This window comes from Glarea lozoyensis, assembly GCF_000409485.1.
Source record: "Glarea lozoyensis ATCC 20868 chromosome Unknown GLAREA8, whole genome shotgun sequence".
Lineage (NCBI taxonomy): Eukaryota > Fungi > Ascomycota > Leotiomycetes > Helotiales > Helotiaceae > Glarea > Glarea lozoyensis.
The window spans coordinates 1,016,082-1,028,108 of NW_007361003.1; the positions used below are offsets into that span (position 1 = coordinate 1,016,082).

At 45.9% G+C, this 12,027-nt stretch overlaps 5 protein-coding genes across 5 annotated transcripts; 3 read left to right on the forward strand and 2 right to left on the reverse strand.

The window, feature by feature from the left end:
* Window positions 1-1,343: 1,343 nt before the first annotated feature.
* On the forward strand, window positions 1,344-2,849 carry GLAREA_11722 (uncharacterized protein; the record flags this gene model as incomplete). The annotated part of the gene is made up of 3 exons (XM_008089865.1): window positions 1,344-1,427; window positions 1,486-1,725; window positions 1,791-2,849. 3 exons carry the CDS (start codon window positions 1,344-1,346, stop codon window positions 2,847-2,849), a joined length of 1,383 nt encoding a protein of 460 aa, XP_008088056.1.
* A 908-nt stretch (window positions 2,850-3,757) lies between these two features.
* GLAREA_11723 (Ankyrin repeat-containing protein) lies at window positions 3,758-6,861 on the forward strand (the record flags this gene model as incomplete). The annotated part of the gene is made up of 5 exons (XM_008089866.1): window positions 3,758-4,418; window positions 4,514-4,544; window positions 4,592-5,176; window positions 5,232-6,682; window positions 6,731-6,861. The coding sequence occupies 5 exons, from the start codon at window positions 3,758-3,760 to the stop codon at window positions 6,859-6,861; spliced, it is 2,859 nt and encodes a 952-aa protein (XP_008088057.1).
* Window positions 6,862-6,987: 126 nt separating this feature from the next.
* Window positions 6,988-7,339, reverse strand: GLAREA_11724 (uncharacterized protein; the record flags this gene model as incomplete). The annotated part of the gene is made up of 3 exons (XM_008089867.1): window positions 6,988-7,042; window positions 7,089-7,171; window positions 7,229-7,339. The coding sequence occupies 3 exons, from the start codon at window positions 7,337-7,339 to the stop codon at window positions 6,988-6,990; spliced, it is 249 nt and encodes an 82-aa protein (XP_008088058.1).
* Window positions 7,340-7,795: 456 nt separating this feature from the next.
* On the forward strand, window positions 7,796-9,297 carry GLAREA_11725 (uncharacterized protein; the record flags this gene model as incomplete). The annotated part of the gene is made up of 3 exons (XM_008089868.1): window positions 7,796-7,886; window positions 8,306-8,319; window positions 8,371-9,297. The coding sequence occupies 3 exons, from the start codon at window positions 7,796-7,798 to the stop codon at window positions 9,295-9,297; spliced, it is 1,032 nt and encodes a 343-aa protein (XP_008088059.1).
* Window positions 9,298-10,173: 876 nt separating this feature from the next.
* On the reverse strand, window positions 10,174-11,245 carry GLAREA_11726 (t-snare protein; the record flags this gene model as incomplete). The annotated part of the gene is made up of 3 exons (XM_008089869.1): window positions 10,174-10,198; window positions 10,250-10,949; window positions 10,999-11,245. The coding sequence occupies 3 exons, from the start codon at window positions 11,243-11,245 to the stop codon at window positions 10,174-10,176; spliced, it is 972 nt and encodes a 323-aa protein (XP_008088060.1).
* Between the last annotated feature and the right edge of the window lie 782 nt (window positions 11,246-12,027).

Consider the following 12,027-nt stretch of genomic DNA (forward strand, 5'->3'; position numbering starts at 1 on the left):
GCTGGGTGCCCGGGCAGACACATTGCATGAATGGCTTCTGGCCTGATGGGTGAAGAGTGTGGGTTTGAGGTGGGGAGGTCCAGCTAGAAAATGAATCATGCGAGGGTTCGGGGTAGGAGGAATTTGTTTTTTTTTTTTAGTTACGGGTGGATAGGGGGTGGTGGTGAGGGGGTTAAGCGAGGGGGAGAAGGGGGAAAGGTGAAGATGGTCGTGTAAGGCTGTGATCTGTATATAGAAATTAGAGAATCTTGAAGTGATTTCGTCTTACAGCTTAAATGGCGCCTTGGATCTTCCTCTTATCAAAAGTGATTTGCATTCAGCCGGTGCACCTTAACAACATCTGGGCTATCAAGAAGGAACCGACTGACGAGCAAGTATCGTGACTCCCCTTGTCCAAACTTTTAAACTACCTGACCCTCAGTCCTAACGGTGGCGATGTTATCGAAGTAACTAAATCGTGCAATAATACCTAGGAAAAGATGACAGGGAAGCTTGAAGAAAAACGAATGAAAACCACGAAACTTTCCTCGTGGGTCATCTACTTCGAGCAAGAGGCTTGAGCAGCGACATCTCGCGGATTTCGGAATTGAGTTATCGCAGATGGTGAGTGAGTGCGACTGCATGTAATGACATATTGCGACAACTGTTCTTCTCGTCACAGGTCTGTACCGCCGACTTTGAAAAGTGAAAACCATGTAGTATTTGAAGACTCGTCATTAGGAAATTTTTCATTCTCATGCATGGATACACAGGGTATTGAGAATATTCGAGTACTTTTATGAGTAATTTAAGGAGAATCAACTACTCGTTAACAGGACCTCTCCCAGTTGATTGAGAGTGATGTGTGGTGGAACATGGAAATTGTTCTATCTTTTTGTTACATGAACATTGCAAGATGGTGAAGCTTGAGTGTGTAGTGTACAGATCTGTCGGCGTTTGAGTGACACACTCTCGAACTTTGTTGGGTTTCGAGAAAGCACCCGATTAAAGTCTCTGGAGTATTTTGTACCTTGAAGTATCTGGGTGTAAAAAGATGTGCCGGGTTCTGTTGAACACACCCACGTGACACCCTAATCATGGCACAAGTAAGATAGTGAATTTTCACTTTCAATTGTTCACCTTTACTACATTCCGATTCACTTACTACTCAATGTTTATAGCCAGCAGAAAATCTCGTTCATCTTTCGATTCGAGCAATCTTTCTGACTTTTCGGCTCCTTCCTCTTTCACGATTTTCTGGGGAACCTCACAGTCTTCTTTCTTTTCTTCTGCAATCTTGTTTTTCTTCATCATTGTCTACACACATCTCGTTACCCCCGCGTTTAACACAATACAGAAAGACAATGCCGAAGATAAAGTTGGAAGATATAGAAGTCAAATTGGAAACCATAGATGTCAAATTGGGAAAAGATGACATTGCGACGAGTGTAAGCTCTAAACCCAGACAACTTTTTGATCACTTCATACATCTAAACATGATTCTAGTCATCCAAAGCAACCATCCCCAAAGTTCTAGAGAAAAGAGCTAGTCCAATTGTCCGTGGAGAAATCAAAAGTTCGTCGTCGAAGACGATTCGTTCTAGAGTCGATGACGAAGCAAGTGAGAAAGACATGCCACCTAGTAAGCGGCTCAAAAAAACCAATCTAGCAAGTCAGAGCAGCGAAGAGGGGGGTGGCCAAATGGCGGTGTCCGAAGAACAGTTGCTACAAGTCGAAACTAACAAGGTGCGTTTCTTTAACTTCGTTACCAGTTCTTCAAGTTATTTTCATCTTTTCACTGACTCTTCTAGACCAGAGAAGACCCAGTTAGACAGCCAAAGAAGTCCCGTGGCGAAAGCCCTGGAAACCACACCACAGGAGTTCCATACATAGACATTGACAACGATGAACAGAAGTTGGCTGCTTATTTCGGCTACAGCGATGTAGCACACCTTCGGGCACTAGCTATGTCATATCATGTCCTATGGGTGTATCACAGCTTCAAATACATTGCGAGGAATCTCAGCAAGGAGCCAACCCTACGGCTTTTAGATGACGAGGAACTGACATTTCACAACGTGGTGGACCGCAATAGCAAGTGGCCAGTATTCGGCATTTTCAAGGACGCAGACCCAGAAAATATTGTACGCCATCTAGCATGTATCCTTGTCAACTTAAAGTGGGACCTAGAGAAATTGAAGTCAGATACCGCTCAAAATAACGGTGAACTGCAGAAGAGACTACACACATTCAGTGGTTCCATACTTCTAAGAGAAAATTCTGGTAATATAGTCTCAATACCAAATATCAACTTCGAACCCACCGCCGCCACAGACCCCTCAAAGGCATTCTGTAATGTGGACTTTTTGTTGGGGCCCGTACTTCCGCACGAAAACAAGATCGAAACATTCAACCGGTTGTGGAATTTGCTCAGATACATTAGAGATACTTTGCAGTCCAACACATGGGTGGAAAAGTTTGGACCCGAAGCTATGCTCGTAAGTATACCAGTCGATGCTTCCCACATACCAGCTTGGCTACGGCCACCGCATAGGGAGGCAACTGAAAGTTCTACATTGGTAGTTCCAGGCAATCGTGAAAACCCTGTATCAGAAAGCGTAGGGGATCCTCTTCGGGGAAGTGTGACAGTATCAGATGCCAACATTCGTCCAGGCTTAGGTTTGATCGCAAGAGAAGTTTTACCACCATCTAGCAAAGAACGACCAAAGGACATCTTAGAACAGGGTAAGAAAATGAGTCTTCGAAACCTAAAACAAGAAATCGACAAAGCCAAGACGGAGAAACGGCGGTGGAGAATGCGAGAATCACTGTTGCGCGAGGTGCTTGAGCGGAGGGAACTGGGAGAATGAGGGAGTTGGAGGTATATGGTATTTGCAAGATGCTTTGAAGGAAAATTTCAAAAGAATGGTAGGGGAAGTAGATTTGCTACCAACTATGGATGTTGCTATCATTTCTGTCAAAAGGTCAGATATCAGATCACCCCGAAATTCAACTTACCCCATCAAACCCGCGAAGATGAATTTTCAAACCACTTAGAAATTTTGGGAATTTACTCGTGGAATCCCACTACATCTCCTGCGATTCTAGCCCAAAAGACTAAACGCCCACAAATTCCGGCCAGACTTATAGAGTAAAAAGCGGTTCTGCGTTCAAAGCATTGAAAACCACTTTTCTCAGTAGCTCAAGAAAAGCGAATACTACAAATTATCTGTCATAACTTTTCTTATATAGATTACAGAGTCTAGTCTTACGACAGATACTTTTGAGTTATCATTAGAAAGTTAAAATATCCGACAAAGTATAAGATCTGGATCTTCTCAATTCGTGTTAAACTAGAAGAGAATATATTTTGTATTATGCTACATCAATTGAAACATCGTGTTTTAACAATTACCTTTTTTGTTCCATTAGAGGTCGTCGATGGCTCCCTAATTCCCTAAGCGAGGTCCCCTGTGAAGCGACCTTTAAGGCCGCATAACGAGGCCCTCGGTGTAGAAAACCTACATCATTGGCCAAAAAGAAGAAAACCACAAATTAGATTTTGCAAAAAAGTGGCTGTGTCAAGACGAATTATAGGCAGCATACCACAAGGCTGTGTGCAGCATCACCACCCCACGCCAAACCGCATTCAAGCTTCAACAACCACAACCACAACCTCAAAAAACCTCTAACTTTTTAACATCCCTAATAATCTCACATCTTTAACTTCCACAAAACCCTAATCATCCCCCTTATACCCAGTAATGTCCAATCCACAATGGACCCCCTCTCCCTCTCCACCTCCCTCCTAAGCATCATCTCCCTCTCCATCCAAATAACCCAAATCCTTGACCGCTTCGCCCGAGACTGGAAAGACGTCCCGTCCAGCATCCGCACGTTCGTGGATGAAACGAATACGCTGCTCGTTATCCTCCAGCGGAGCGAGGAAGTAGTGATAGATGATACGGATGAGGAGTTTAATGCAATATTATGTGCATTAAAAAGGGAATTGTGGAAATTGCGCGATGCGTTGATGATTAGTCCTGGGTCGTCGGCGAAGAGGGGATGGACACGCATCCTGCGCGCCCTACGCGCAGACTCACTACGCCAATCCATGACGCTCGTGGGACGGCACTGCGAGCAAGTGAACCAACTCGTGACTCTCAAAACCGCCTCCTCAGTTCGCGCGTCACGGGTCGAGATACAGAAGCTGGCAACTCAAGTGTGGGAATGGCATCTGGAAGCGCAGTTTGTGGATGTGTTGGCCTGGGTTTCGCGGGTGGGTTTCGAGGAGAGACATGCGGACTATTTGGGGCGGTGGTGTGAGGGGACGGGAGGGTGGTTGCTTGAGGAGGAGGGGTGGATGGATTGGCGGAATGGGGTTGGGGTGAGAGAGGATGGGGGAGTGGTTGGGGGTGTGTTGTGGTTTTATGGGATTCGTAAGTTTTGATTTAGGTTTTGATTTATTTTGAAGCGGTTGTGGGTTTGGAAAGCCTGAGTAGGAGTTTGGAGCTGACATTATCTTTTATTTTAGCTGGCGCTGGAAAGACTACTATAACGTATGAGTAAATCTCATTCCTAAACATCAAAGGCATTTGCTCACAGTCACTAGGTCTATGGCCATCGAAAATCTCAAAACCTCATTCGCCTACGATGACGTCGCAATCGCCTACGTCTACTGCGACTACAAGAACCAATTTGAACAGAACGCCGAGACTCTTTTAGCAAGTTTAGTAAGACAGGTAACAATTCAGTCAAAAGAAGTGCCCGAGTGTGCCCTGAAAGCATACCGTAAACATGCGAATGGAGCAAATCCCGCCTCACTAGCGACATATGCAGAACTTCTTTCACAGCTGGTGCCGACCTTTCGGAGATGCTTTCTTGTTGTGGATGCTCTTGATGAGTACGTAGCCAGTGATGAAACGCCGGGCTCAAACAAGTTTCTAGATGAACTGATCAAAATTGCGAAATGTGAGCCAAGTTGCAGGATTCTCATAACCTCTAGAGAGGATAGCCTTTCACTGTTCAACTATGTTGAGTCCACTAAGATTGAGATCACGGCAAAGTCAGAGGACGTCAGACGGTATGTTGACGCAAGGATTCGGGATAGTCGATTTCCATTCTCGAAGCAAGTCAACAAAGACCCGAGTTTTGCAACAGCTATCATAGAAACTCTTGCTGAGAGAGCACATGGGCAGTAAGTGTTCAATAATCCGAGTACTTTAGCTGAAAAATACGCTGACCAGAGACAGATTCCTGCTTCCAAGCCTTCACATCAATCATCTCGCAGAGCAAATTAGCGAAAGGAAATGTAAAGCACAGCTAAAGACACTGCCAAATAAAATCAACGATTTATACGAAGCCAGTTTCCAACGAGTAAAGAGCGAACAGCCAGCAGGATGGGCGACTGTGGGTCTTAGAATTTTATCTTGGGTACTCCACGCAGTCCGACCACTTCAAGTTGACGAATTACGCCATGCACTTGCAATAGAAGATGGCGACGAATGGTTTAGTGAAGAGGGAATGTTCGATGGGTCTCTCGTTTTAGGAACTACTAAAGGACTAATCACGATACAGATGGATGAAATACATTTCGTCCATCATACCACTAAGGAGTATTTCAGCTCAATCGATATTGACGCCTTCCCTGGGGCCGAAAAAGACATGGCGCAGACTTGCATAATATATTTGAAGCTCAGGGACTTTGAAGTGGCCTGCGAGCAAGACGAGTTGGTGGAACGGTACCAAGATTATCCTTTCCTTCGATATGCATGTTTACATTGGGGACACCACGTGACAAAGAGCAGCGACAGTGATCTGAATACGGAGATCACTAAGCTCCTTAAACCTGACGCGATACCACTTGGCTCGCTTCAAGTAATCTCCTCTAAAGTCTTGAATTTATTATGGCCGTCGCGGATTCCCCACTGGAAACTACCTCAGCTCCAGATGGCAATCGTTTGTGATCTGGAAACTTTGGTTCAAGAATTGGTAACTACCAGTCCAAGAGATGTACTGGATGAAAAGGGGTACAAGCAAGAAACAGCTTTACATGTTGCCTCTCGTGTGGGCTCCGTAGACACCGTTAAATTGCTAATCAAACATGGAGCAAATGTCAATGCCACCAGCTATAGTGGCAGGACCGCTTTAGATGTTATAATGGGAGGACCTTGGCTGACAACGAACTTGGAGATTGCCAGATTAGAGGACGAGGCAATGATTGCCATTGCTACTAGACAATCGGGTTCCGAGGAGCCTTTTGATTTAGGAAACCTTGAATGGAGAGATCTTTGGCCGTGGATAGAGGAGAATCTTCCAGACACAGAAAATGGAGAGTTTTTGACCCACTTGGCAGCATGGCAGAGGAACACATCATTGGTTTTAGATGGAGGATTTGAGATGGATATGCGTGATGAAGATGAAGCTACAGTTAATATTCTGATAGAAAATGGGGTAGATGTCAACTCACAAGCCAATTCGGAACATTCGCCACTACAACTGGCAGCCATATATGGCCGATCCAATTTGGTACGGAAATTCTTGACAGCTGGCGCAGATTCTTCATTGACCAAAGAGATGGGTTGGACTGCGGAAGAGATGGCAAGCAAACGTGGATTTCATGACATTGCTCAACTCCTGCAAGAAAGTATGCAGGAATCAGAACTGAAAAAATCCAGAAGGAAAGAAGCCGTAGCAGAATTGAGTATGAAAAGCACACGATAGCGGAATCAAAACAAGCTGATTTGCATAGGTACGCCTGCGTCAGCCAATGTTCAGTGTCGCGAAGGAGACGAAGTGCTCGGCTACTTCATAGTACAGGGTGAAGGAGAAACGAGGATATTTCGGCGGTCACCATCTCGTAAGATTACTGCCAGTAGATAAAGATGTGACAGTTGGAGCACCGAATCAGCAAGAAAGTTAAACGACCAAAGTGCGGAAAAGTCCGTAAATTCATTTGCTAGCCATTACCAACGCCCATTTGATCCCCACCCAGACTTGAAAACACATCTATTGGTGATTGACATGGGAAACAGTGCCATCTTTGTTCAAATGAACGTTCAATCTACACATATTAGAGAAGTTTGCGAGCCAATTTGGAAGCTACTTACCGCTCTGGGTTGAAGTCTTTTGTGACCATAGATCCTGGCTCGATAACGCGCGTCTCTTTTGGAAGGTCGGCTCTTGCGAATGTCTTCTTGATAGTTAGCTATACTGTTTCATATAGCGAATCAAAAAGCTGAGAACATACTGTAGCATCAGATGAAGATCCAAGCTTCTTGCCAACTAGCTTGTTGGTCCAATCCTCGGTCTTGGAGGCACCATCACCCTTGTTTGTGATTCCTGGGACGACGAGAGGCATGTTGAGTTTAGTTGAAGAGGTAAAGCTTCTTTGTACTTTTGAAAGAGTCTGATGTTGGATGATGTATTTTCTGAAAGTTGTTGTAGGTTTGAAGAGCATATAGTGTATGAAGTTGAAGGAGGGGTAGTGGGGTGATAAGTAAATACACATGTCGCCTTCACCTTGATTCAGGTTGCCTTTGAGGGATGACGTATCCCACGTGATTGGCTGATGACCCTCTTCTATAAATTACCCTAGGTAGGACAAGAGCTAGGAACGAATAATAGTAATAATAATCTTGTGATTCTTCAGGTAAGTAATAGAAACAAAAGAGTAACCTGAATTATTTTGAGTCGGTTTCTTAGAAGAACATCCTTTGGTATTTCCATACCATTTCCAGACACACATCAGTATGCCCTCCCTACATTAACGTGTAGCTCCACACAACAGAGTCTTGACTACTGACATACGAGTGCCATGAACAAGATTCTAGGCACATCATACGAAAATACTATGAAGACCGCTGCATTAGACTTCTCCCTTGCTGCATTGGATGACCATGCAAGCTGTACGGTGCCTGATCGACACTCGTGCCTCTGGTAAAAAGCTTGCTGAAGAGCTAAAAGTACTGTTTTGAGAGCAAGATAGAAGAAGAACCATTTAAACACATTCAAGGAACCAACAATTGAAAATTTGTTGTTGTACGATCATTTACGTACTAGGCACATCGACTTTGATTCTCACTTTGCGGGTCAGCGCGAATATCGGCGCGTACCTTAATCAAATTCCCCGGACCCCTTTTTTGTTAGCGTTCAATGGCGCGTCCATCCACGACGACAGGATCCATTTCTACCCGTCTTGAACGACTCAGTCAACATTGAAATATCCAGAATTGCGCTCGTCGCTCAAAGAGACAGAGAGAAACTGAGAACAGAAACCTTCTAAACTTCTAGGTCGTAAAGTTATAAAGAAGGCTGAGTTCGACAGGGCTTACTGGTGCCGTAAAACATCAGCACAAAATTCCCCAATCACAGCACTAACAACTTGACTAGGGTGCGGAAGGGTCTCCAATTTCGTCCAATTCAATCTCGACAAAAGTGGCTTGGGCTCTTCGTCCAACATCAGCTGTGGGGCTGAAGGATTTATATTCATCTGTCTTCCGTCTCCTTTTCCTTCACGACGTCGAGCGCTCTGTCCAAACAAACACCGCTCGCGATACTCCATCTTCACGTCGCGCCGTCCACGGTATCCACGAGGATTCAAACCCAATCTCTACAGCCTCCCACTCCGTCGCAAAAATGCGTGGTACCGTCCTCTTCGCTCTCCTCGCAGCAACAGCTATCTCGGCCATCGCGCCCACTCCCCCAGCAGCACCCCTTCTCTTAGCCAGACAAACCACCGCAGCGCCAGCAACGACAGCCGGACCTCTCGTCTGCTCAACCGCCATCTCCTCATCGGCAAAAGTATGCTCAGTGCAAACCATCGACAACAAAAAGACCACCTCCTGCTCCTCCGCGCTCGTCACCACCTCCGTCTGCGCCGCCGGCCTGATCTGCTTCGATGAAGGCCCCAACGCAGGCGACTGCATGACCAAAGTAAACAAACTCACCACCTCCGGTCTTATCGTCGCGATCATCTTCGTCGTCGGTCTCGTCGCTACAATCGCCGTGCTCATCGGCATGGCATGTGTCGAGAAATCCAAAGCCAAGAAGAACGCCCGCGAACGTGTCGCGCTGCTGGGCGGGAACAAGAGTGCGATGACGGATATTGAGACGGTGAAACCATATCGTATTGGAGGCGGAGGAGACAGCGGTGCCGACGAGCCATTGACTAAGGCTGCTGCCCCACCTGCTGCTGGACCTTCTACCGTACCGCAGATTCAGTTACATCAGGGGATTGGAGCTTTGGGCGGACATGATGATGAGCATTGGAGCAATGATTACGCTGCTACTGGCGCGAACAACCAGAATAGACTTTAAAATGGTCGAATTGTATGATAGCAAGGGTGTGCCGTGGGTGTGAGTGTCAGGGTTCTCAAAGGGAAGCGCTTGGAGTTTTGGGCTATACAGTTTGTTGTAAAGGTTGAGAATAGGGTCTGCTGGATACGAGGGCTCTGTCATAACATGCTAAAAATTACGCGATGGAAAATCCAAATTCTGATGGATGCTTTACATGCAGTCACTTTTCAGCTCAGGCGTTTAAAGCATTTTAAGATATCTCGTTTTCTGCTCCAATATCAATGCATCAAGTATTTGAAATCGAAAATCCGAACTTTCTCTTCACAGCGTCTGACCTATCTGTTCCCAAGAGCGATTACGAGCCATGAGACGTTGACTTTCAAGTTAGACTTAGATTTCAGCTACACTCGACTAACACTAACCTTGTCTTCCCATCAACTCAACAAAGCTGTTCATTTACCTCCATCCGCGAAATTCGTGTTTAGATAACTCGATGACTCGATAGATTACAATGTGTTGTTAAAGAGAGAACAAGAAAATACCCCTGATGGCAGAATCAACGTACCGTATAGCTACATCATACCGTACTATATTACTGCCTTTAATTTCGCATCTCCCGACTTCCCTTCTGATGCACTATTGAGGGAGGGATCTACTACCCCCTATGAACTAGTGACTAGTCCCGAAAAGTGTGTAAATAACATAGAACCCTACTTTCACGCAGCACATATCAGGTAACGAGGACAAAACCATAATTAAAAACTCTGAGAATAGCCAACAGGCTGATAATTAAAATTCTTGTACTAATATGTTTTTTCTACAATGATGATACAGATGCTCCCTCGCCGAATATATGCATCGAAAAGAACAGGATCTCAAAACGATCCCAAGGATTTTCTATCCTGCTACAAGCACCCAGAGTCTAGATCCGTTAGCCAATTTGTTAGATAGGGAAGGGAAATTGGGGGCTCACAAGAAAAATATCATTAATACACCAAACATCTTAGCAACCAACCAGCGATTGCCAGATACGCGTGACCAGTACTTCAGTAATTCCCGCTGGGCGCCTTGTACATTGTCCACCACATCTTCCGTGTTTGCGTCTATCCGCTGGATCATCTCGCTCTGTTCCGAGACCATAGATGCCAGTTGTCCGAATATACCGCCTAGCTCATTGATTGTGCGCTCGATTGCCTCGATTGCCTCGCCTCGCTGGTTTATATACTGATTCTGTGGTTGCGCTTCTTCCATCATCAGGAGCTGCTGGTCGCCCACGGGGTTCAGGGAGAGGAGATCCTGTCCGGGGCCTGGTGAGCCCCGGTTTTGAGGTGTGCTGTATAAGGGAGATGCGGATTGGGAGATTGCGGGCGCGGTGTGGGCGGAGACTGAGGAGACGAAGTTTTCTGTCCGTGAACGCGAGGCTTGGATGTTTTTTGTGCGGACTTCGAGGACGTCTTTGAAGTTTGCGGAGACGTCTGTGAGTTTGCCTTGGAGGAGGAAGACTACATTTTTGTTGTGTTCGCCTTCTTGGTCGGCTTTTGGGTGTTGCGCGCGGGATAGGGTTTGGAGGGAAGAGATTTGTTGGTTGAGGGATGAGAGGTCTTGTTTGATTATGAAGGTGAGTTCATTAATTTCCACCGGCCGGTCGTCGAATAGTGTTTTCCTCTTAGCCACTGTAGCTTGTTAGAATACGTTTCCCCAACCCCTTTCTGCCAAACTTACACTGTGCCAACTTTTCTAATTTGCTCATCGTTCCTCCAATCCCGCGTCCAATTTCAGCCGCCCTCCTTGCGAATTCTGACCTCCGTGGTTTCCCATCTCCATTTGCGCTACCGTTCGCAGCTTTTTGTGCATCCGTGAGGAGTGATTGTCTTTGTGATCCAACTTTAGATGACGCTTGTCGCTTTTGTACCTGAGAAAGAACGGATCTAAACTCATTCGTCCTGTCTTGAATCGAGGACACCGCCATCCTGGCAAAGAGTGCAAATGAAATGGATAAAAATCAAGCGTTGTGTGTCGAACCCGTGGTTCTCCTGAGAATTACAAGAATCCGTCCTCGTCTCGCGAACCGCGTCCAATGGTAATTAATCCCCGGTCTCTTTGCGTAATATTGAGGTAATGTAAATGCTCTATCGCTTTGCGCCGGTATCCCGTGGCTTTGTTGAATAGGAAATCTGCGAAGGAGTGTGTGAGGTGAACTCTAATTACTGTGAATGGGAAGTTGGTGATGGGCGTTGTGCGGTCGGTTTCGTCAGAGGAACAGGTGTTGTTTCGTGAGATGTCGGAGTATTTGCGACTCGAAGCCCGGTTTGGAACAAAGATGCAGATGGATCACGACCACCTGGGCAACCCACAGAACCAGATGTCAGTGCGATGTAGTGGAGCGTCGCACGTGTGGCTGTGCATCTCGAATTGGACGGGCCTTTTGGGGCACAGCATCGTCAAAACTTAGAGACCCTCAGAATGCAAATCCTACCTAGGGTTTGAGCTCACGTCGTACCATAAAGTTGTATTATCTAACATTTTGAATTCCAATGTTGTAACTAACTGTAATATTCTCTCGAAAAGATTGCCTTCCCTTCTCTCAATAACCCCTCCAAGCACAGCTACAACTTCTGCTTGTAGCCGGCAACCATCTTGTCTCCTTTGGGTCTAGCCTAGTGACGTGAAAGCTACGAGCACAGGCCAAATCAAGGCTGGGACGACAACTCAAGCTTGCTCCAGTACGCAAACTAGCATCATCGGTCGCCT